This window comes from Passer montanus, unplaced genomic scaffold (genome assembly GCF_014805655.1).
Source record: "Passer montanus isolate IOZ18808 unplaced genomic scaffold, ASM1480565v1 scaffold65, whole genome shotgun sequence".
Classification (NCBI taxonomy): domain Eukaryota; kingdom Metazoa; phylum Chordata; class Aves; order Passeriformes; family Passeridae; genus Passer; species Passer montanus.
In genome coordinates this window covers 1,998,481-2,020,704 of record NW_024371593.1, presented here as the reverse complement: position 1 = coordinate 2,020,704, position 22,224 = coordinate 1,998,481, and the positions used below count along the sequence as shown (strand labels likewise).

The window sequence follows — 22,224 nt, the reverse complement described above, 5'->3', positions numbered from 1 at the left end:
TTGCAACATTGCTTTATTTTGGTTGTCAGTCTTGGCTTCGAGATCCTGACTTGTTTGCCGATGAAAAGGCGGCTATTTACTCCCGGGTGGTTTTACACATAAGCCAGATAGTGTATTTAAAGGCTTGTCAAATGCTTGTTTGCATATCAGTCAATTGTTACCTTATCAGCCTGGCATCTCATTAATAACTGCTTGGAACAGAAAGCCCATTACCTAATTACCATCACTCTACTATCAACGTGTTGCAAACCACTCTTCTCACTAGGAGTCACCCAGGTGTTGACGCTGGTGAAATGGGGCGTCTGGACTGCACGTTGTGAAAGAGCCATTAATAACTGCTTGGAACAGAAAGCCCATTACCATTGTGAAAGAGATTTGGGTGCTGTTGTGCAGCATATCCACTAAAAAGGTTCAGAGGACCAAGAAGCTGCAAAATGTATAACAGACTTTAAGACCACTATTTCCTAATTATAACTGTAGTAATTGACTGGATTTTCATTACCTGCATTTTCCCCTGCCAGGAACCTTAGACAAAGACTAGAAAGTGATAAAGCTGTGTTACTGTTGTCTATGAGTGAGCATATCTGAAGAAAGATTAAGGAATTAGACTTGAAAGATAAAGTTCACTATTTTTTAAAGATTACTGTTGTCTATGAGTGAGCATATCTGAAGAAAGATTAAGGAATTAGACTTTAAAGTTCACTGTTTTTTTAAAGACTGACAATATTACCAGTGCTGGGACCTTATTTTTCTCTCCATTCTTAGAACTGCATGTTTGACACATGTAACTGTGAAAACAGTGAGGACTGTCTGTGTGCAGCTCTCTCTGCCTATATGAGAGCTTGTGCTGAAAAAGGAATCCAGCTGCAGGGATGGAGGACTGATGTCTGCAGTAAGTGCTCTCCATATTTCCTAAGAACACACATCAGTAAAAAATGCTGCTCAGAGATTATTTTCTACTCATTTCTAGACAAATCAGTAAGTGATGAGGAAGGGATTTTGTTAAGTGCACTCCTGGAAGTAATTCTCTGCTGTCCCCTTAAAATCAATCCATTGCTGGCAAGAGTGAATATGAATAGAAGGGAGATGTGGTTTGATTATGAAAGGGGCTGTTTTTATGGAAGTGCCTCCACCTGTTTCTGTGCAACTTAGAGTTTCACTGCAGCTTTACAAGAATCACACGTTATTGCAGAGATAATGTGTTGTATTAGAATAACAGCACTAGTAATACCAACCAGAACACTTGCAAATTCATGTCTTTGATGCTGGGTTCTGCGCACCCAGTATGTCTGTTTTCAGCATAGCAGATGACATTCAGGAAGATATCTTGTCTCATTCCTCAAGAAGTTTAGGCATCTTGGCAATGAATGGCAGCACCAAATGGAGGTTTCCTTATGAACTTCCATTTGAAAAAATCTTCTTTGCATGCATCATTTACTCCACATGTACAATAGCTTTTTAGATCAAACTCTGAAATTATTCAGAAATACATGAAATATGCAACATAAGCAGAGGTGTATTGTTTACATGTTATTTCTACTGCCTATGATTTTTCTTTTTCCACATGAGAATTTACCATCTGAAATTAACAATCTATTTTATTTTCCACTCTCAAGCAAAATACACCACCTCATGTCCCAAATCCCTGAGCTACAGCTATACCATCTCTTCCTGCCAACCCACCTGCCGCTCTCTGAGTGAGCCTGATGTCACATGCAGCATCAAGTTTGTCCCAGTTGATGGCTGTACCTGCGTAAATGGAACCTACATGGATGACAGTGGCAAATGTGTGCCTGCTAATGAATGCCCCTGCTACTACAAAGGGTCTCCTGTACCATTTGGAGAAGTGGTCCATGAAAGTGGGCGTGTATGGTAAGTAATCTTTTTTAAAACATTCAAACAATGTGTGTTTTCTCATTGAAGTCTGGGAACTGGTTGAGTCACTATCCCTGCAAGAATTTAAACGCCGTAGAGATATGGCAGTTAGGGACATAGTGTAGTGGTGGACTTGGCAGTGCTGGGTTAATGGTTGGACTCGAGGATCTTAAGGGTCTTTTCCATCCTAAAGTTTTCTATGATTCCGTAATATTTCTAGATTGATAGGGCAGTTGTACTTTGGTGCATTTTTCATTTAATTCCATAATCTTTCAAGTAGAAAATTACAGCAACAGAAACAAGAGGAGATCTTATGAGAATGTAAGTAATAAGCAATGACATATTTGCATTACAACCTATGAATTTTCCTGCTAAGCAACAATGGATATCATATGAAATCAGCACATTTAGTGGTATTGAGACAAATTCTTTCCTGAGACTGCAAAACAGGTTTTTGCAATTCCTTTGAAAATTCTGAAACTTGACAATCAATCAATCTCAATCTCAATCTCAATACTGGGTTTGAGAGGAGATAATAAAATAGATTGTTTTTCCCTCTCTTACAGCACTTGTGTCCAGGGAAGACTGAATTGCATTGGAGCACCAAATCCTACTTCAGGTAAAAATAGTCTTCCACTTACTTTTTTCTCTTTACCATATCTTGCACAGAATAGTTCACAGAATTGATTCTTCTTAATGGATTCTTAATAGAAGCATTTCTCAGTCATAGTGCTACAGTTATCATAAAAGGCAGGAGTGAACTGGATTAATCGTAAAACCTCTTTTTACATAAAGACTTTTTATTCTGTTATATTTTGTGGGGGGTTTTTGGTTGGTTTTTTTGGGGGGGGAATCCACTACTCTGTAGTGAATCTAATCAGCAGGTTGAATAGGGACAACAATCTCTCCTAACTGAAATAGGGAATTTCCAAAGAACTTATAGGTGGTTTAAATGGCTACAGCTGTGGAATAAACCCTGTACCACTTCTTTCCTTCCTCTAGTCTGTGAATCTCCCATGGTCTACTTTGACTGTCAAAACAACACAGCAGGAACAACTGGAGCAGAATGTCAAAAAAGTTGCCAGACTCTGGATATGCAGTGTGTAAGTATTTCATGGCCCAGTGAAATGGTACTTCCAGGTTTTGTCTGTGCTCTTGCTGCTGAAGTAATTATCTATTGCATCTACTCCAAACCTACAACACAGATACATTATTCTTGTAGCAGAAGCCCTAAAATGATGTTATGAAGCATTAACAATGGAACCCTTGGATCAAAATATAATAATAAATATCCAAATTAATTCTTAAGATTAGTGTCTACCTTTCTTCAGCTACTGGAGGTAACAGTAACTACTAGTGAAAAATCTAGAGCTCTACTGCTTATTTGCCTTCTTTAGGAAAGGCTAAAAGCTGGCTAGGAGAAATTATTCTTTCTCATACCATGCTGCATCTAATCATGTTACTCCACTAGAGTTCTTGGTAGCCATATGCTATTCCATAAGTACCATATGAGATAAATAGATTTCAATACAACTCAGCTAAACTGGAAAAAATATTACTTGTCTTTCTTTTAAAAGTCCATTCAGTCACAAAGCACCCACTACAAAGTGTAAGAGCCAATGTGTTTGAAATTTCACAGGTTCCAGCAGGACAATCAGGATTAGTATACATAAAACGTTTCTCTTTGACAAATTTATATTTTATTAAATCTATGGCTAATAACTTTTTTGTTCTGTTACCCTTTAATTACTTTATAGTTCGCTCCTATTGGGCAGCAATGAGACCATATAAGGGACCTTTAATGAGAATTATTCTTCCTTTTTCTAATTGATCATTTCACTCTAAAATTATGTTTTTCTTTTATCTTTTCCAGTATAGCTCACAATGTACATCTGGCTGCATATGCCCAGATGGGCTTGTGTTAGATGGGAAGGGTGGTTGTATTCCTGAAGAGGAATGTCCATGTATTCACAATGAAGCCATGTACCAGCCTGGGGAAAAGATCAACTTCGACTGTAACACCTGGTAAGTATATCTGCAGAAGCAGCATTCCTGGTTCCATCATTTGCCTTCCTGAAGACCTTTTATAGTAAAAGATTTGGATTGCAAACCTAATCAGTTGATGGATTTTAGATCTTTTCGTTTTGGATTACACAGTATGAGAAGGTTACCTTCTGATATCTGTCAGATGGCCAAAGCACAGAATGGGAGGAAACCTTTAGGAGTACAGGGTTCATTAAGTACCTAGTTTTGCAGTTAAGGTATTCAGGTAGCAGAACAGAATTTTCTTTAATGCTTTACATGAAAAATGTAAAAGAGTGTTTTATTTCCAGAAAAAATATAGCATTTGGCAGGGATGGGTTGTCAAACAAATATTGATTGTTCAGATATGTCTACACAAAAGAGTAAGCTGTTTTATTATTAAAATATTTAATTTTTTTTTCTAGTGTATGCAAGAATAGGAAGTGGGAATGCACCAAAGATCAATGTCTGGGCACTTGTGCTGTTTATGGAGATGGTCATTATAATACCTTTGATGACAAAAGATTCAGCTTCAATGGAAATTGTGAATACACACTAGTCCAGGTACTGATAGCTAGCAGTAGCAAATTAGAGGTAATCTTGATCCTATCTGTAAAAATAATACATTTTTAAATTATTATTGTTATTCTCTATTCAGGATCACTGTGGGAAAAGTGGAGCAGTCAATGGGACCTTCAGGGTTGCCACTGAAAATGTTCCTTGTGGCAACACTGGGACAACTTGCTCAAAGTCTATCAAAGTCTTCTTAGAGGTAAGAAGGTTTTGCATATACAGCAGTTTTGTTTTGTACCTGCTAAGGCTTAGGAGAAGCCTGGATTTCTACTGCTTCAAAGAATTTGGAAAATATTTTAAAAGGCAATTCAATTATTAAATTAGGTTTACATTGGATTCAAGTGAAATATTTGATAGATCTTCCTACCTTTCTATGTTTTCAAATTCCCACACTATCTTAGATCATCCTTGGGAAAAGTAAAGGTCTAAAGGCAGAAATTTAGCCTATTGTGTCAGAAGATTCTTTTATTGTATACAATGTAGTTCCTCCATGAGTGTCAAAAGACACTTTTTTTAACCTACGCCATTCAAAATATCTGTTACCACACTTCCAGGAACCTGAAATTTGAATTATATTGCTTTCATTTATTGCATTCAGATTATTTGTTTTCATGATATAAACTATTCATAGTACTCTTAAAAGCAGAAAAGCATGTTTGAAGAGCACAGCTGCAGCTACTGAGCTCATTTCTCCTTACCTTTTCCTCCTGTTTCAGAGCTATGAGCTGATCCTTAGTGAAGAGAGCGTCAGTGTCATAAAGAGAGGAGAGAATGACGAGGTGCCATACACAGTCCGCTATATGGGGATGTACCTGGTCATTGAGACCAAAAATGGACTGATCCTCATGTGGGACAAGAAAACCAGCATCTTCATCAAGCTCAGCCCTGGTTTCAAGGTATGGAACTAGCAGTTCAATGGCAATTTACTGTCCATGTTTGACTGGATGTGAATCTTGTTGAGACCCTGCCAGGTTCCCAGACAATGATGTCTCTAGCATTCCTGCCGTTCATCCCACATTGCTTTCCATTCCTCTGGTACCTCAGGAAGCCTTGTCATCATTCTGAGCTTGGAAGGCAGCTTACAGTGCCTATTTGGCCTGACAGAACTTGAGTTGGCAAAACACAATTTTGGACTTGACTTTTTTGAAATTACAAACGGAACCTTGTTACAGGTTATCAGACTTATTAAAATTACATAACTACCTGTGTATAAATCAACTGAATAGGCTTGATCTTGAAAATAATCCATCATTTCCAGTTCTCATTGACACACAAATTATCACACTTCAAGAACAAGGGGTGTATAATGAGTAAAAGCCTCTCTTATGCCACCAAGTATTTGTCAAGCATATAACTACACAGATGATAAGGAAAATTAATTCAAATTTTCATATTCCTTCTCTTACCTTATGATATATAGTCACAAAAAACTGTAGTAAATACAGAATTTTCTATCTTACTGCATACCACAATGACATTTAAATTAGGTATTTAAAATAGGCATAATTTAGAACCAACTTTTTTCAGTACCATAGGTTCTTTCCCTGCATCACTCACCAGCATTTTGTAAAAACAGTAGTAGTATGGAAAGTGTGCACCTTAGTTTCACAGAAAAAGCATGTATTGCAGCCTCTCACAGTTGTACAGATCCATACATTCAGAATGAGGGATATTTCTGGATACACAAGGAAAATGTAATTTCTTTATATATGTGTGAGCAGACTTAATGGTAAAGACTCAATTAATAGATTAGGTGGCTGAACAGGTAATACTTAATAGTTGGAAGGTTGTTTTTATATGTATAGCTATTGTATAAAACAAGGCTTAAATTGAAAGCTTAATCAGCTGTGAGTCCTTACTTCCTTGTTAAAAATGTACCTCAAAGACAGAAGGTTTATGATGAAAAAGATGGTTTTATTGTTCCTATTTTAAAGAAAAAAAGTTAAGAACAGTATCCTTCTAGCCTTAGTGGTCATATTCTGTTCCTTTATCCCAGAGTATGAAGATGTTTAGGACTGATAGAATGGAATGCCACCATTCTAAGAGATAGACTTTAAGTATTCTTTTAGTCTCAGATTTTGTTTCAAGTTTTCTCACATCCATTATTCTTTTATTTACATCCTTTTGCAGGGCCAGGTCTGTGGTCTTTGTGGAAATTATGATGGTAACAGCATCAATGACTTTACTACAAGGAGTCAATCTGTAGTAGAGAATGTCCTCGAGTTTGGAAACAGCTGGAAAGTATCCTCTACATGCCCTGATGCTTCCAGTGTCAAGGACCCATGTTCTACCAACCCTTATCGGAAATCCTGGTCAGAGAAGCAGTGTAGCATCATCAACAGCAATGTCTTTGCTGCCTGTCACTCCCAGGTATTACCAGGGCAGACATTTACTCTGGGAAAACTAAGTCTGTGGGTTGTTGAAGGTGCTGTTCTCATAGGTTTTAAGATGCATGCCTTGTTTATTAATATGTTTCACTTCAAATTGTGCCAGGAAAACTCCAGTCTGAATCACCCTCAATGGAATAGATTTATAGTTCCTACTTGTAAGAAATAAAAAGACATTTTAAAAAGAAAAATAACTACAAAATAATAATAATTTCGTAATTATATTAATTTCCTTGCAGCCTGACTTGAATGAAAATTCTCATATACCAGGTAGAGAAGGCAAGCTCAATGAAATAATAATATAGGAATGAAGTGTCAGCATAGCCTTTACCTGACACTAAATACATAACAAATGTTGTCAGGTAACTGCAGTTGCCTAATATTTTCTTTTTAAATTAATCTAATCTGACACCAGGATACAAGTCCAAGTTTCTAAAAATCTGGCAATACATGATTTGGATGTATCATTTGGCATCACTTCAGCTGTCTTACAGTGTCTATCAAAAGAAAAAGAAATTACCAATGTAGGCCTTTCCTCTGGGATACTACAATTGTAAGAAAACTACTCTAGCAAAGGTAAGAAATCACTTAGAAGGCAGGATGCATAGTATTATATTTCTGTTTAATAACAGGTTGAACCAGCAAAATATTACCAAGCATGTGTGACAGATGCTTGTGCCTGTGACACTGGAGGAGACTGTGATTGCTTTTGTACAGCAGTAGCTGCCTATGCTCAAGCATGCAGTGAAGTTGGTGTATGCGTAGCCTGGAGAAGCCCAACAATTTGTCGTAAGTTTTGTGTCATAAACACTCCCTAAAGTGTAGATAAGTGTACAGTATCTTACATATGTGCATTAATATCTCCCTGTGTCAATTTTTCATGCTTAAGCTGTTTGCTCTTTTTTTTTTTCTTTCCCTGAATATGTTCAACTTTCTGTTTCTCCTTAGCACTGTTCTGTGATTACTACAATCAGCAAGGAGAATGCGAATGGCACTATAAACCTTGTGGTGCTTCCTGTATGAAGACCTGTAAGAACCCAAGTGGAAAATGCCTCAATGACCTGCCAGGTTTAGAAGGTAAAAATAGCTGCAAGTACCTCCTAGAGGGTACATATTGCCATATTTTAAATTGTCTTTGATGAAGCATATTCCCTCCAACAGCTGCATTTGCACAATTGAATTTTCTCTAATACCATTACATGCACATGAATGGAGGCAGAGTATGGAAACTGCAGTAAGAAGATCTCTAGGACTAAGCCCATCTCTATGGATGGGCTCTGCTGATGCTAGTAACTCTGCATTCTTCCTGGAGCTATTGCAAAACATAAAGTAAAAACATGATGACTATTAAAAACAAGACCTGCAAATGCATTTGGTGCAAAGAAAACCTTTGCTGGCTGTATCTCATTCTTACCTATTCCACCTTCAGGCTGCTATCCTAACTGCCCACCAGACAAGCCATATTTTCATGAGGATCAGATGAAGTGTGTTAGTCTCTGTGACTGTTATGATGATGAAGATGGAAAGATATATAAGCGGGATGAATGTAATATATGGTAAGACTTAACACACCAACCTCATCATATACAAAGGAAAAAAGATCAAAACTCCAGGGGGAAGTTGTGTGTTCCTGTTACATGCAGGATCAGCTCATGCTACCTGTGATGAAATAATGCCGTACGATCTAATGCTAGTTTTCCTACTACATTAATAAGAAGGTTTTATGTGATTTTATGTTTTAATTAATTTGTTCCCGATTATATTGTAAATCCTCAGCATTAAGATACATCAAGAACAAGAAGTCCTTTATGACTAGGCTATATTTATTTCACATTCCTGTGGCAGGAAAAATGTTATGCCATGAGTAAAGATATTTATTAGTGACCTGCTTCCAAGGATTTTGTAACATACTTGCTTCATTTGAGCATTTAGATTTACACTTTTAGCCTTCTATTGTGCTACAAAAACATTGCAAATGCAAGGAAAGTGTTTTGAAGGAAAAAAGGAAAGTCTTCCTTGAGACTTCTACCTGTAACTTTGCATAATACTTCACTTCACTTCTATTTGTAAGTTCGGGTTTAACATAAAGGAAGATTTTGGAAAATAATGGCCAAAAAGGAGCCAAAATGAACAGAATACTCTAGGAATAAACATAAAGTCCCTTGCCTTTTGATGCCAGTATCTGTCAGAAAGATGTCTGATAATGTTACATCACAATCACAAAATATATGGGGTTTTATGCTTTCTGTTTCAGTGAGTGCACATCAGAAGGTTTACAGTGCAAGTTCGATGATAAAGGTAAGATAGCTAAGAAATATTATTTAGAAAAAGAAGGATTGGATGCTATCTTTTCATAGAGGCATGAACTGACAATAAACTTCTGAATTACAGCCTGCAACTGCATTTATGAAGGGAATAGCTATAAATATGGTGAACTCATCTACAACACCACAGATGGAACTGGATGGTGTTTCAGTGCAACATGCGATGTCAACGGAACGATAAGCAGAAACATCTTTAAATGTGGCATTTTTACAACAACCCCATTTACATTTTCCACAAGTCAGCCCACGACTACTGCTTCAGGTATGCATGAATAATCTCTAAAATAACTCACAAATCTCTGTAAGTAAAAATTACCTGAAAGACAGAACCTTTTCATCACTTAACAGTATATAATTTTACTTGAAACTATTGACTTCTGCTGGATCTGCCAGTTCACCTGGCAGCTTTAGTTGAAAAAAAATAGTTAAGGATGTAGAAATTAATACAGCATTTCTTAGAAACTCAGTCTCCTCTGTTTTACCATGGTGATCCCAGGGGGAAAATTAATAGAGTTTATTAATCACTACATCCTGGAGAATCTTCTCATTTCCTTGCAAAAAACCCCAGCAGTTCTAGACCAGCTTCTGAAAACATAGACAGTTGCTGCCATTTCTTAAATTAGTGAGCAGATGAGAAATTTAGTTTGAGGGAATGTTTAAACTATTTATAACCATTCTCTGGAACCTTTCATAATTGTGTTTAATACCCAAATCAAGTTTCCTTCTACTTCTGGAGTACACTGCTATATTATTCCTGCAGTTAATTAATTACAATAACCAAATTCTGAGTAATTGTGAGAAACATATCCACAAAATTATACTACAGCAAGAACTAAATATTCAAATTTAAGTCTGTTAAATAACGTTCATATTGAGAAAGTAGTATCTGTTCCACATGATTATCTTCATAATGCCAGGAATATGAAGTCTTATTAAAATACATGGAAAATACCTGTTAGATTATATATTTCATATATAGTATATGTGTAGTCTCTATTATAAAGTACTACATATGAAATACATATATATTAAGTATATATTTTATATTTATAAATATGTTACATGTAGTAATATTGAACTAAGTCATTAATTGGTCAAAATATTTTAAAATCTGCATGGTTACGCAATTAAGTGTAAATAAATACAGAGATAATGCCAAGGAGAATAAAACCTCCTCTACTTATACCAAAGCAATTGTGTGATCTATTATCTACGCAGTGACATACTGTGCAAAGGATATCAGATTACCTATATTTAGCTACAGATGTCAAAGAAACTACCTCTACAATAATAAGACAGGCAAAAAGTCAAAACCTACTTTAGAAATTAAATTTGAGACTGCCAAAGCAAGTTCATTAAAATTAAAATACTATCTAATATTAAAAAATTATTTACAATAAAAAAGGAATGGAAGATAAATCATTTCTTCCTGGAACTCTCTTTAATAAGAACAGACAAGACTTAGGTTTCCTTCTTTAAATTACAGAAACGACAACTGCAACACCAATGACAACTGTATGTGTGAAAAATGTCTGTGTGTGGTCAGAATGGTATGATACCACTCAGCCTGAAAACAAAGAGGACAGTGGAGATTATGAAACTTATCAAAATCTCAAGGATAAAGGATACAGTGTGTGTACAAACCCAAGCGATGTTCAATGCAGAGCCAAAGAACACCCAGATACTGAAATCACCAACCTTAACCAAACTGTAGAGTGTAGTCAAAGCAGAGGATTAATATGCAATAACCATGACCAAGAATCTAAGCAGTGCTATAATTATGAAATCAGAATATTATGCTGCAGATACATACCATGTTCAGAAGCACAAACTACAACAACCACAACCACAAGAGAATTCACAACTACTACTGTAGAATCAACACCATTTACAGTACAGACAACAATAATACCAACAACACAAAAACAAGAAAGTGAAGTAACTACAACACCAATGAGAGACCGAGAAAGAACGACGACTCAGACCGAAACGTCAGTAAAAACAACACCACCACAATTTTCAACAACAGAGTACCAAATCACAACTACTACAGCAGAAACCTCCACTGTGACAACCCAGGTTTCAACATCTCCCACTACACCCTCCGAAGTTAAAATCAGAACCACCACAGGCACCACAGCTGGCCGTACCACAAGAGCTTCTGCCACCTCTGCGCCAGGAGAAACCTCCACTGCGGCAACCCAGTCTACAACATCTCCTACAACACCGACTGAAGTTAAAATCAGAACCACCACAGGCACCACAGCTGGCCGTACCACAAGAGCTTCTGCCACCTCTGCGCCAGGAGAAACCTCCACTGCGGCAACCCAGTCTACAACATCTCCTACAACACCGACTGAAGTTAAAATCAGAACCACCACAGGCACCACAGCTGGCCGTACCACAAGAGCTTCTGCCACCTCTGCGCCAGGAGAAACCTCCACTGCGGCAACCCAGTCTACAACATCTCCTACAACACCGACTGAAGTTAAAATCAGAACCACCACAGGCACCACAGCTGGCCGTACCACAAGAGCTTCTGCCACCTCTGCGCCAGGAGAAACCTCCACTGCGGCAACCCAGTCTACAACATCTCCTACAACACCGACTGAAGTTAAAATCAGAACCACCACAGGCACCACAGCTGGCCGTACCACAAGAGCTTCTGCCACCTCTGCGCCAGGAGAAACCTCCACTGCGGCAACCCAGTCTACAACATCTCCTACAACACCGACTGAAGTTAAAATCAGAACCACCACAGGCACCACAGCTGGCCGTACCACAAGAGCTTCTGCCACCTCTGCGCCAGGAGAAACCTCCACTGCGGCAACCCAGTCTACAACATCTCCTACAACACCGACTGAAGTTAAAATCAGAACCACCACAGGCACCACAGCTGGCCGTACCACAAGAGCTTCTGCCACCTCTGCGCCAGGAGAAACCTCCACTGCGGCAACCCAGTCTACAACATCTCCTACAACACCGACTGAAGTTAAAATCAGAACCACCACAGGCACCACAGCTGGCCGTACCACAAGAGCTTCTGCCACCTCTGCGCCAGGAGAAACCTCCACTGCGGCAACCCAGTCTACAACATCTCCTACAACACCGACTGAAGTTAAAATCAGAACCACCACAGGCACCACAGCTGGCCGTACCACAAGAGCTTCTGCCACCTCTGCGCCAGGAGAAACCTCCACTGCGGCAACCCAGTCTACAACATCTCCTACAACACCGACTGAAGTTAAAATCAGAACCACCACAGGCACCACAGCTGGCCGTACCACAAGAGCTTCTGCCACCTCTGCGCCAGGAGAAACCTCCACTGCGGCAACCCAGTCTACAACATCTCCTACAACACCGACTGAAGTTAAAATCAGAACCACCACAGGCACCACAGCTGGCCGTACCACAAGAGCTTCTGCCACCTCTGCGCCAGGAGAAACCTCCACTGCGGCAACCCAGTCTACAACATCTCCTACAACACCGACTGAAGTTAAAATCAGAACCACCACAGGCACCACAGCTGGCCGTACCACAAGAGCTTCTGCCACCTCTGCGCCAGGAGAAACCTCCACTGCGGCAACCCAGTCTACAACATCTCCTACAACACCGACTGAAGTTAAAATCAGAACCACCACAGGCACCACAGCTGGCCGTACCACAAGAGCTTCTGCCACCTCTGCGCCAGGAGAAACCTCCACTGCGGCAACCCAGTCTACAACATCTCCTACAACACCGACTGAAGTTAAAATCAGAACCACCACAGGCACCACAGCTGGCCCCAGCACTGCGGTCTCACCCAGAGAAGGCACAACCATCATCACTACCACCACCAGTACCTCTCCGCCTCAGACCGAAGGCACAACCACCATCACCCCCCCCACAACAACAACTCCAGGCACCACCACTATCCGCATCTCCAATAGCACTGACAACTGCGTGGTGGAGCGCTGTGCCTGGACACAGTGGTTTAATGTAGACTCCCCTACTCCAGGCAGCGAAAATGGAGATTTAGAGACATTTGAAAACATCCGAGCTGCTGGCTATGAGTTGTGTGAGAAGCCTCAAGACATCAAGTGCCGAGCTAAAGACTACTCTGACACAATTGTGAAAATAATGGAACAGAAATTTGACTGCAGTCTTGACAGAGGGCTAGTGTGCAGAAATAAGGATCAGACTATTAAGTACCCCACCTGCTTCGACTACGAGGTCTCAGTGCTGTGCTGTGACCGAAAACCCTGCCAGACAACAGTGCCAACCCCAGGAACCACTGTAAGCACCACGACAACATACTTCCCAGCAGAAACGACCACAGTAACAACAAAACCTACAGCAACACCAACTGCTGCCACCACACTTCCACTGCAAGAAATAACAACCACTCTAGGAACAACAAGGACCCTCTCAACAGAAGGAACCACCATCGTCACCCCAAAATACACAGAGCCTATGAAAATACAAACCACCACAGGCAGCACAGCGGTCCCAAGCACCAAGGCTTCAGCCACAGAGGGCACAACCATCATCACTACCACCACCAGCACCTCTCCGCCTCAGACTGAAGGTACAACCACCATCACCCCACCCACAACAACAACTCCAGGCACCACCACTATCCGCATCTCCAATAGCACTGACAACTGCGTGGTGGAGCGCTGTGCCTGGACACAGTGGTTTAATGTAGACTCCCCTACTCCAGGCAGCGAAAATGGAGATTTAGAGACATTTGAAAACATCCGAGCTGCTGGCTATGAGTTGTGTGAGAAGCCTCAAGACATCAAGTGCCGAGCTAAAGACTACTCTGACACAATTGTGAAAATAATGGAACAGAAATTTGACTGCAGTCTTGACAGAGGGCTAGTGTGCAGAAATAAGGATCAGACTATTAAGTACCCCACCTGCTTCGACTACGAGGTCTCAGTGCTGTGCTGTGACCGAAAACCCTGCCAGACAACAGTGCCAACCCCAGGAACCACTGTAAGCACCACGACAACATACTTCCCAGCAGAAACGACCACAGTAACAACAAAACCTACAGCAACACCAACTGCTGCCACCACACTTCCACTGCAAGAAATAACAACCACTCTAGGAACAACAAGGACCCTCTCAACAGAAGGAACCACCATCGTCACCCCAAAATACACAGAGCCTATGAAAATACAAACCACCACAGGCAGCACAGCGGTCCCAAGCACCAAGGCTTCAGCCACAGAGGGCACAACCATCATCACTACCACCACCAGCACCTCTCCAGCTCAGACTGAAGGTACAACCATCATCATCCCGACAACAGCAAGAGTGTCAACACCAGCCACCAGCACTGCCAGCACCTCCAGGACTGCCGAGAGAAGTACCACAAGAGCTTCTGCCACCTCTGCACCAGGAGAAACCTCCACAGCAGCAACCCAGTCTACAACATCTCCCACAACACCCTCTGAAGTTAAAATAAGAACCACCACAGTTCCTATCCCTGCCACCAGGACTGCCAGCACCTCCAGGATTACCACAGCAGTAAGCACCACGAGAACCTCTGCCACCTCTACTCCAGGAGAAACCTCCACTGTGGCAACCCAGTCTACAACATCTCCCACTACACCCTCTGAAGTTAAAATAAGAACAACAACAGTACCTATGCCTGGCAGCACCTCCAGGACTACCGAGAGAAGTACCACAAGAGTTTCTGCAACATCTGCTCCAGGAGAAACCTCCACTGTGTCAACCCAGACCCTGATGTTAAAATAAGAACCACCACAGGCACCACGGCTGGCCCCAGCAGCATGGCCTCAGCTAGTGAGGGCACAACCATCATCACTACCACCACTAGCACTGTCTCCACTTCACCTGAAATAACATTAATAACCACTTCTGGCCCCTCAGCTGTGTTCACTACCACTCTTCCTCAGTCTGGAAGTACTCCAGGTAAAGTCTTATAAGTTCTTTTGTCCTACTGTAGAAAATACCACTCTGACAGTTTTCTTGAACACCACTGTCAGCCCATGTATGTCCTTGTATACTTTTTATAATTTTACAAGCATCATTTTCTTTAGACCAACATTCATATGTGTGTTGTGTTGCTTCTTTTCCTAAACCAGTCTGTGATTATATTAACCTATGACCATTTATATTTGTTAAAACACATGAACAGATTTTAAATCAATCTCTGCCTTTTTTGCTAGTATTTATGTTTGTCAGCTTAGTTAACTTCCTAGTATTAATACTTACTTAAAAAGTTGAAACTTTTCACAACTTTAGAGGTAAATCTCCTCAGATTTGCCAAAGGATATTATTGATGTTATTCAATGTGCAATGAAAAAATTTCCATAATCTCCCGTTATGAATAGGTGAAATATTTGAATACAAGGAACATGTTCACTTGGTTTGCCAGAATGTTGAATAGACTTCTTGAAGATGTTAAAATTATTAGATCAAAATCCTGTACCCGCAAACTAAATTATTACTTGTATTCAACAGCAGCTTTAACTGGTACATCACAATCAAGTCATGTTACAACAAGCACTCCTGCAACTGTCAGTTCTTCCACCAGCACATCTGTTACATCCAGCAAAATACCTCCATGCTTTTGTCATGTGTTTGAAACTTTATTTTCTCCTGGTAAGTGTCTTATTTTACAATTATAAAAAATTTCATAAGCAATATGAACTCCTAAGACTCTATTCAATTAAATATAACAACTCAAAATCATCTAAACACAGAACATTTTATACATGAATACACTTAATATTTTTACAATATTTTTTTGGTTTTTCTCCCTACGTGTTTTCATTCTTGTAATTTCTCTTCCAATTTTCATCTGCAGGGGAAGTGGTATACAACAGAACAGATAGAGCTGGCTGTAATTTTTATGCACTTTGCAGCAAAGAATGTGAGATTGAGCCCTTCTATGGGCCATGTCCTGTGACAACTCCTGCTCCTTCAGTCGCCCCCTCAACTACATCACAAGCTGCCTCACCAACCACAGCAACAACCACCACAACTTCAGTGGAAAGAAACTGCACTGATGTCTATCCTGCACGAAAGGTGGTTCCCCTCCCTACTTTCTAATACACCACTGTTGCAAAACCAGACTAATTTCTGTCCTTTAACAGCCAATTTAAATCAACCTCTATGTAGCTCAATAGCAAAGTTGGTCATGTAACAAGTGACCTGAGACCTCACAATTATTTAACCTGGCATTACCAGACTTTGAAGTAATCTCTTGGTGGAAAAGCTCACTAAGACCATGGCAAAGACTTTTGGTTTTAATAAAAGACATTTAAATTTCATAGACGTAAGTAGACTAGCTGTGAAATGTAAAATACCATTCTTTTTATGCAAAAGAAAATTCTGTGGTTATTCTTAGTATACCTGTTCTTAAATGATGTGCTAAAACAACTCAAATCTGAATTTTCTACTAATTTTGAGAGTATATCTTAGGTTAAAACTAAACAACTAGGATGAAGGAGCATTTAAGAATAAATAATTTACATATTTTCAGCCTGGAGAGGAGTGGATAGATGAATGCCAGAAGTGTGTCTGTGACTCCCTCACTGCTACTGTGCAATGCCAGCCACTCCCATGCCAAACAGCTCAGCAAACAATTTGTGACCTAGGATTTGTTCCCATGGCTGTACTACCACAAAAAGACCCATGTTGTCCTGCATTTGAATGCCGTAAGTATTAAAAATACATGTATAAATAGCACTCCAGTAAATTACATTTGCATTTCCATTAATACCTAAGGAAGTTCTAATGTATCACAATAACAGCAAAATATTTCTTAAATTTTTCTGTCTCAGTGAACACACAATGATTTTTGACTAAATATGCATTGAAGCTTTGTTTAAAAAAATAATGTTATTTTCATTTAACTTTGATGAGAGAATGGGTGGGAGAGCAGAATAATATTTTGAACATTCACTGGTCTATGTAGCTCAACTATCTTTGTACCTGTAATTATAAATGTTATCAATGCATCTTTTTCATGTTATTAATGGAACATTGGAGCACATTAACATCAGCCTAAATGCAACTAAACTAAGATGCATAAATACCAGAATAAGCCACAAAAAAGCTTAACAGTGAACTATAAGACCAAGTAACAGGAAGCAATAGTACAAAGTAAATTGTAATCAGTAACTGAATGCACAGTGTATGAAAAGTAATAATTATACTTACACTCTTGCCAGATCCTCATGAAAATAAAAAAATCCTACAGTTATATCAGTTTATTTATAAATACACATTTTTATGTACATATATTTTATGTACGTATACTTGTGCAATAGACTAAAAAGAAAAAAGTACCCATAAATTAAGCCTGAAAAAGGAAAGTCAAAACAAAGGAACAGGCAAGTTTAAAGCATTACTGTGAAAGACATAGATGGGTTCTGCCATGTTGTCAGATTTACGTTAGGTAGGAATATCTTTTTCCACAGGGTCAATCTTCTATACAAGCCATGTTTTGAAAGGTCATAAAGAATCAATAACTGAAGCATCTTTGTTTATCACTTGGAGGCTGAGGGTTCCCAGAGGAAACAACTAATTTAATTTGAATTGAACCAGATATTGAAAGGGCAGAAAAGGGATTTTTCAGGCATAGCTTGAGTTTCAAGCCATTTCTCTCCACCTCTGCCAGCTGATTTTAATGATGAAACTTTACTTAAACATTCAGCTACACTACATATGAAGTCTAAGTGCATAGGGGGATTGAATTCAATTTTTCAGTACTCTCTGCATTACTAACAAAACCTGATAACATCTTGACCTCTCAGGAAGACACAATTTGAGTTATTCTGAATTTATTTTTTGTTTTGTTTTTTAGAACCAATACCTGATGTCTGTGTGATTAATGGAACATTGTACACGGTAAGAATGATATAGCAGTATATTGCTGGAAGTGAAAACTACATCCTTTCTACCAAAATAAGTCTTTGAGAAAGTTCTTTACCCAGTACATGCATTTGGGGGTTTTTCTCTGTTGCCCTTAACTGGACATTGTTTGGGTATTTTAAAGTCAAAATCAAATTTGTCACAGAAGTCTTCCTCATCTAATAGTATAAAAGCAGAATGTACCATTTTTAGTGATGTACTTCTTTTTAAGCTTCCTCTCCCTTCTGTAATTAATGACTTTGCCAGACAATCTGATGAATAGCCCAAATTCAATTGCTCTTTGAAATAAGCCCAGAACACCTTAAAAAATCCCAAAGTTAACATTTTTTTATTTAATTGATACCTAAACCCTTTTGCTAAAATTGGTGCTTAGGTCATTAACTTGTAATTTAAATATTAGCACTGGAATCTTTGGGGATACATTTCAGAAAGACTAAAATTCATATGCAAATTTAGATGTCTGCTTATGTATCTGCATATGTAAAGGCCTAATTTAATCCCTGCTTTTAAATTAAAATTGTTTTACAACCACTGAACGTAACTTATAGAGGAAAAAATATTCTTAAATGAAGCATTAAAAAGCCGGTAAAAAAATTAGCCAGTACAAACCAATGTTAATTTAATTAATTTACTGCTCCCTTTTACATTGCTTCATTTAGTTTCCTCTTAATGTGAGCTTTCCTGCAAGGCATAAAGCCAAAAAAATCTACATTCATAGAGAATTTGAGAACTGTCATACTTGACTTTCAGCAACCTTAGTGGTTCTCAGCAATGCTTTCAACTCTGCCTTTATATTATATTGAAACTGTTGGCATTTGAATGTTTTTTTCGTTTTTTTTTTTTCTTTTTTTTTTTTCTTCCCTGTCTTGCAGGTTGGAAAGTCAGTAGTAATTGATTCATGTAAGAAGTGCACCTGCAGTTCTGAGAAGGATCCAGAGACTAATGCAAACATTATGCATTGTGAAACAGTTCAGTGTGAGACATCGTGCCCGCTGGTGAGTTCAGGTTCTCTAGGCTGCCCAGTCAGCTACAGCAAGACTAGAATTCTCCATCCCCAATTCAACATACTTTCTCCTTCATGTCTTTCTGGGCAGGGTTACCAGTACATGACTGAGGAAGGAGAGTGCTGTGGGAAGTGTATTGAAGTAGCTTGCAAAGTCAAACTCAGAAACAACACTGTTCATGTGCTCAATGTAAGTATTCCTTTCATTTTCAGATCTATCTGTTAGCCCATACAAGGTAGAACAGCTAAGTGTCAACTCATGTCCCTCACTGGTAAAAATAAAATACTGAAATTACTCTGAAAAAACAATGTATCAGCTTTCTGAGTTGAACATTATTTAGAATCAAATTCTTGATTTTTATGACTAATGGTTTCTAACTTATGGTATAAGTGCTCAGAGCCAGGATTTAAACTTTCAAGCTAGCTACAGTTTGTAGAATTTAATTTTTGTCACTTGAAAGAAGTTCAGGAGCATCTGAGAATTTTTGAGGAGTGAGAACTTAATCAACTCAGATGTACTTGATGATAATTAAAAAAACCAACTTCTGCTTTTCTTATAAAATCTTAGGTTAACGAGATCCTGCCACTTGATCAGTGCAGCCACTACAAATGTGAAAAAATTGAAGATCAGTTTGTTGCAGTCCAAACTAAAAGAGTATGCCCTGAGTACGACCCTGCAGAGTGTGATCCTGTAAGTTTTTATCAGTCTTTCATTGACTCAATTCAGTTTAAATGAACAAGGAGGGACAAGGAAGAATACAACAAATCACTTCCACTGAGGTTGCAGGAATGTCTTCAGAATGAAACTAGGCTTGTTCTATGATTGATAATAAGAAAAGCGTTGTATTTTCTTATGAGGCTACAAATATTGTCCTCCTATGGTGAGGACAGTATTGTTGCATTCAGGGTTCATCCCAGAGAAGCCTTCTGCCCAGTATGTGTAGTGCTAACTAATATTCTTATATTTTACTCATGATTTTCATCCATGTACTAATACAAATCCTTCTTCTTTTACAAAGGATGAAACAGAGATTACATCTGATGGCTGCTGCAAAATATGTAAACGTAAGTAATGCTGTGTTTATGTGTTCTGCCTGAAGAGCACTATACTCAACCTGTAACTATCTTTGAGTGAATGAAAGGATTCTTCACTCACCCTGTTTTCACATAGTCTATTTAAGAAGATCCTGTGTTTCAATGTTTATTCAAAAGAAAAATGCATTTTTTTCCCTAATACTGAATAGTACAAATCAAACCAGCAATACTCAGGCCTCTACATTATCTTCCAAATGCACTTTACAGCCAAAATCAAAGAGTAATCTGACAACTCCATATACATTACACAGTACCTATCCCATCATTTACTGCAGATTCTCAGTAATCAGACATCAAGCACTTTGAAACTGGTTTACAATTCCTTTAGTTCAGAACTAAAGAACTGAAGTATATTTTCTCTCCTCCCCTTTTTTTATGAAGCTAAAACGTGCAAGCCTTACACCAAGGAAACTGTGATCAGCCATGCTGACTGTGAGTCTTCTGAACCTGTTCAGCTGTCATATTGTGAAGGAAGTTGTCCTGGCTCCTCAATGTAAGTTCTAAAAATTCATTTAACATCTCTGTGGCTTCCTTTATCTGGTCTGTCAAGTTAATTTATCACCCAGGGGTACTGAGGGAGCTGGAGAAGGTGCTCACAAAGCCAGTTTCTGTAATTTGTCAGCAGTCTGGTTAACTATGGAGCTCCCAGGGAAGTTCAGGCCTGTCTGCCTGACCTTGGTGCCAGGGAAGGACATGAAACAAATTATCTTGAGTGTGATCACTGAGTACATGCAGGGTAAAAAGGGGATCAGGCCCAGCCAGGATAGGTATGGGAAGGCAGCTGCTGCTTGACCAACCTGATCTCCTTCTAGGACAGGGTGACCCACTTAGGGGATGAGGAAAAGGCTGTGGATATTGTCTACAAAGACTTCTATAAAGTTTTTGACAGCACTTCCCACAGCATTTCCCTGGAGAAGCTGGGAACTCACAGCTTGGACAGGTGAACTGTTTACTGCCTAAAAACCTGTTCACTGCCTGGATGGCCAGGCCCAGAGGGTGGTGGTCAGTGGTTACCTCCAGCAGAGGGATGGTCACCAGTGGTGTTTCCTGGGGCTCAGTGTTGCAGCCAGTCCTGTTGCATATCTTTATCAATAATTGTGTGAGGTTCAGTGCTGTGTCCTGCCCTTGGGTCACAACAACCCCAGCCAGTGCTACAGGCTGGGGCAGAGGGACTGGGAAGCTGCCCAGTGGAAAAGGAGCCGGTGGTGCTGCTGACAGCAGCTGGACATGAGCCAGTGTGTGCCCAGGTGGCCAAGATGACCAAGAACATCCCGGCCTGGATCAGCAACAGTGTGGCCAGCAGGACCAGGGCAATGTACTCAGCCATAGTGAGGCCACACCTTGAGTCCTGTGTGCAGCTCTGGGCCTCTCACTGAAAGAAAGACATGGAGGTGCTGAAGGATGTTCAGAGAAGGGCAACAGAGCTGGAGAAGGGTCTGGAGCACAAGTCTTGAAGAGCAGCTGAGGGAGTTGGAGGTGTTCAACCTGGAGAAAAGGAGGCTTGGGGAAAATGTTCACACTCTACAACTGCCTGAAAGGAGGGTGTAGTGAGGTGGGGGTCGATCTCTTCTCCCAGGTAACAAGTGAAAGGATGAGACTAAATGGCTTCAAGTTGTACCAGGAAGGGTTTAGATTGGATATTAGGAAATATTTCTTCTGAAAGGGTTGTCAAGCACTGGAACAGGTTGCCCAGGGAAGCAGTTCAGTCACCATCCCTTCAAGTATTTAAAAGACATGCAGGTGTGGCACTTAAGAGACACAGTTTAGTGGTGGACTGGGTAGTGCTGGGTTAATGCTTAGACTTGATCATCTGAAAGGTCTGTTCCAACTATGCAATTCTATGACTGCAGAACAGCAACAAAGTTAATGTGTTCATGTGATTCCACTGTACTGAACTGGATTCAATGGAAGCAAGAACAGTTTCATTATTGAAAACAATGAAAATCACATTCATAAGTGTGTGTGATAAGGAGGAAAAGAGGATGTTAAAAAACTCCAAAACCAAACCAAACACTTGCAAAACAAAAATCACAGAGGGGGTTTTCTGTGT

At 39.6% G+C, this 22,224-nt stretch overlaps 2 protein-coding genes across 4 annotated transcripts in view; both read left to right on the top strand.

Moving 5' to 3' along the window:
* The window catches only part of LOC120511382 (mucin-2-like), a 29,077-nt gene extending 14,148 nt beyond the window's left edge, over nucleotides 1-14,929 (top strand). Inside the window, exons 17-31 of the mRNA XM_039728311.1 lie at nucleotides 766-892; nucleotides 1,617-1,872; nucleotides 2,442-2,494; nucleotides 2,878-2,978; nucleotides 3,749-3,900; nucleotides 4,323-4,461; nucleotides 4,556-4,669; nucleotides 5,187-5,366; nucleotides 6,601-6,840; nucleotides 7,490-7,646; nucleotides 7,806-7,934; nucleotides 8,287-8,413; nucleotides 9,112-9,155; nucleotides 9,249-9,443; nucleotides 10,668-14,929. Of these exons, the coding sequence (XP_039584245.1) occupies nucleotides 766-892; nucleotides 1,617-1,872; nucleotides 2,442-2,494; nucleotides 2,878-2,978; nucleotides 3,749-3,900; nucleotides 4,323-4,461; nucleotides 4,556-4,669; nucleotides 5,187-5,366; nucleotides 6,601-6,840; nucleotides 7,490-7,646; nucleotides 7,806-7,934; nucleotides 8,287-8,413; nucleotides 9,112-9,155; nucleotides 9,249-9,443; nucleotides 10,668-14,929 (6,276 nt within the window). The remainder of the gene's footprint in view (nucleotides 1-765; nucleotides 893-1,616; nucleotides 1,873-2,441; nucleotides 2,495-2,877; nucleotides 2,979-3,748; nucleotides 3,901-4,322; nucleotides 4,462-4,555; nucleotides 4,670-5,186; nucleotides 5,367-6,600; nucleotides 6,841-7,489; nucleotides 7,647-7,805; nucleotides 7,935-8,286; nucleotides 8,414-9,111; nucleotides 9,156-9,248; nucleotides 9,444-10,667) is intronic.
* LOC120511426 (mucin-5B-like) overlaps nucleotides 14,918-22,224 on the top strand; it is a 12,292-nt gene continuing 4,985 nt past the window's right edge. The window contains exons 1-10 of one of the 3 annotated variants that reach the window (XM_039728443.1): nucleotides 14,918-15,106; nucleotides 15,659-15,799; nucleotides 16,005-16,225; nucleotides 16,683-16,857; nucleotides 18,009-18,052; nucleotides 18,949-19,071; nucleotides 19,171-19,269; nucleotides 19,648-19,770; nucleotides 20,099-20,144; nucleotides 20,556-20,667. In XM_039728443.1, the coding sequence (XP_039584377.1) occupies nucleotides 14,965-15,106; nucleotides 15,659-15,799; nucleotides 16,005-16,225; nucleotides 16,683-16,857; nucleotides 18,009-18,052; nucleotides 18,949-19,071; nucleotides 19,171-19,269; nucleotides 19,648-19,770; nucleotides 20,099-20,144; nucleotides 20,556-20,667 (1,226 nt within the window). In that variant the 5' untranslated portion in view covers nucleotides 14,918-14,964. Of the gene's footprint in view, nucleotides 15,107-15,658; nucleotides 15,800-16,004; nucleotides 16,226-16,682; nucleotides 16,858-18,008; nucleotides 18,053-18,948; nucleotides 19,270-19,647; nucleotides 19,771-20,098; nucleotides 20,145-20,555; nucleotides 20,668-22,224 lie in introns of all 3 variants that reach the window. The other 2 variants (XM_039728442.1, XM_039728441.1) reach the window with 2 other exon arrangements.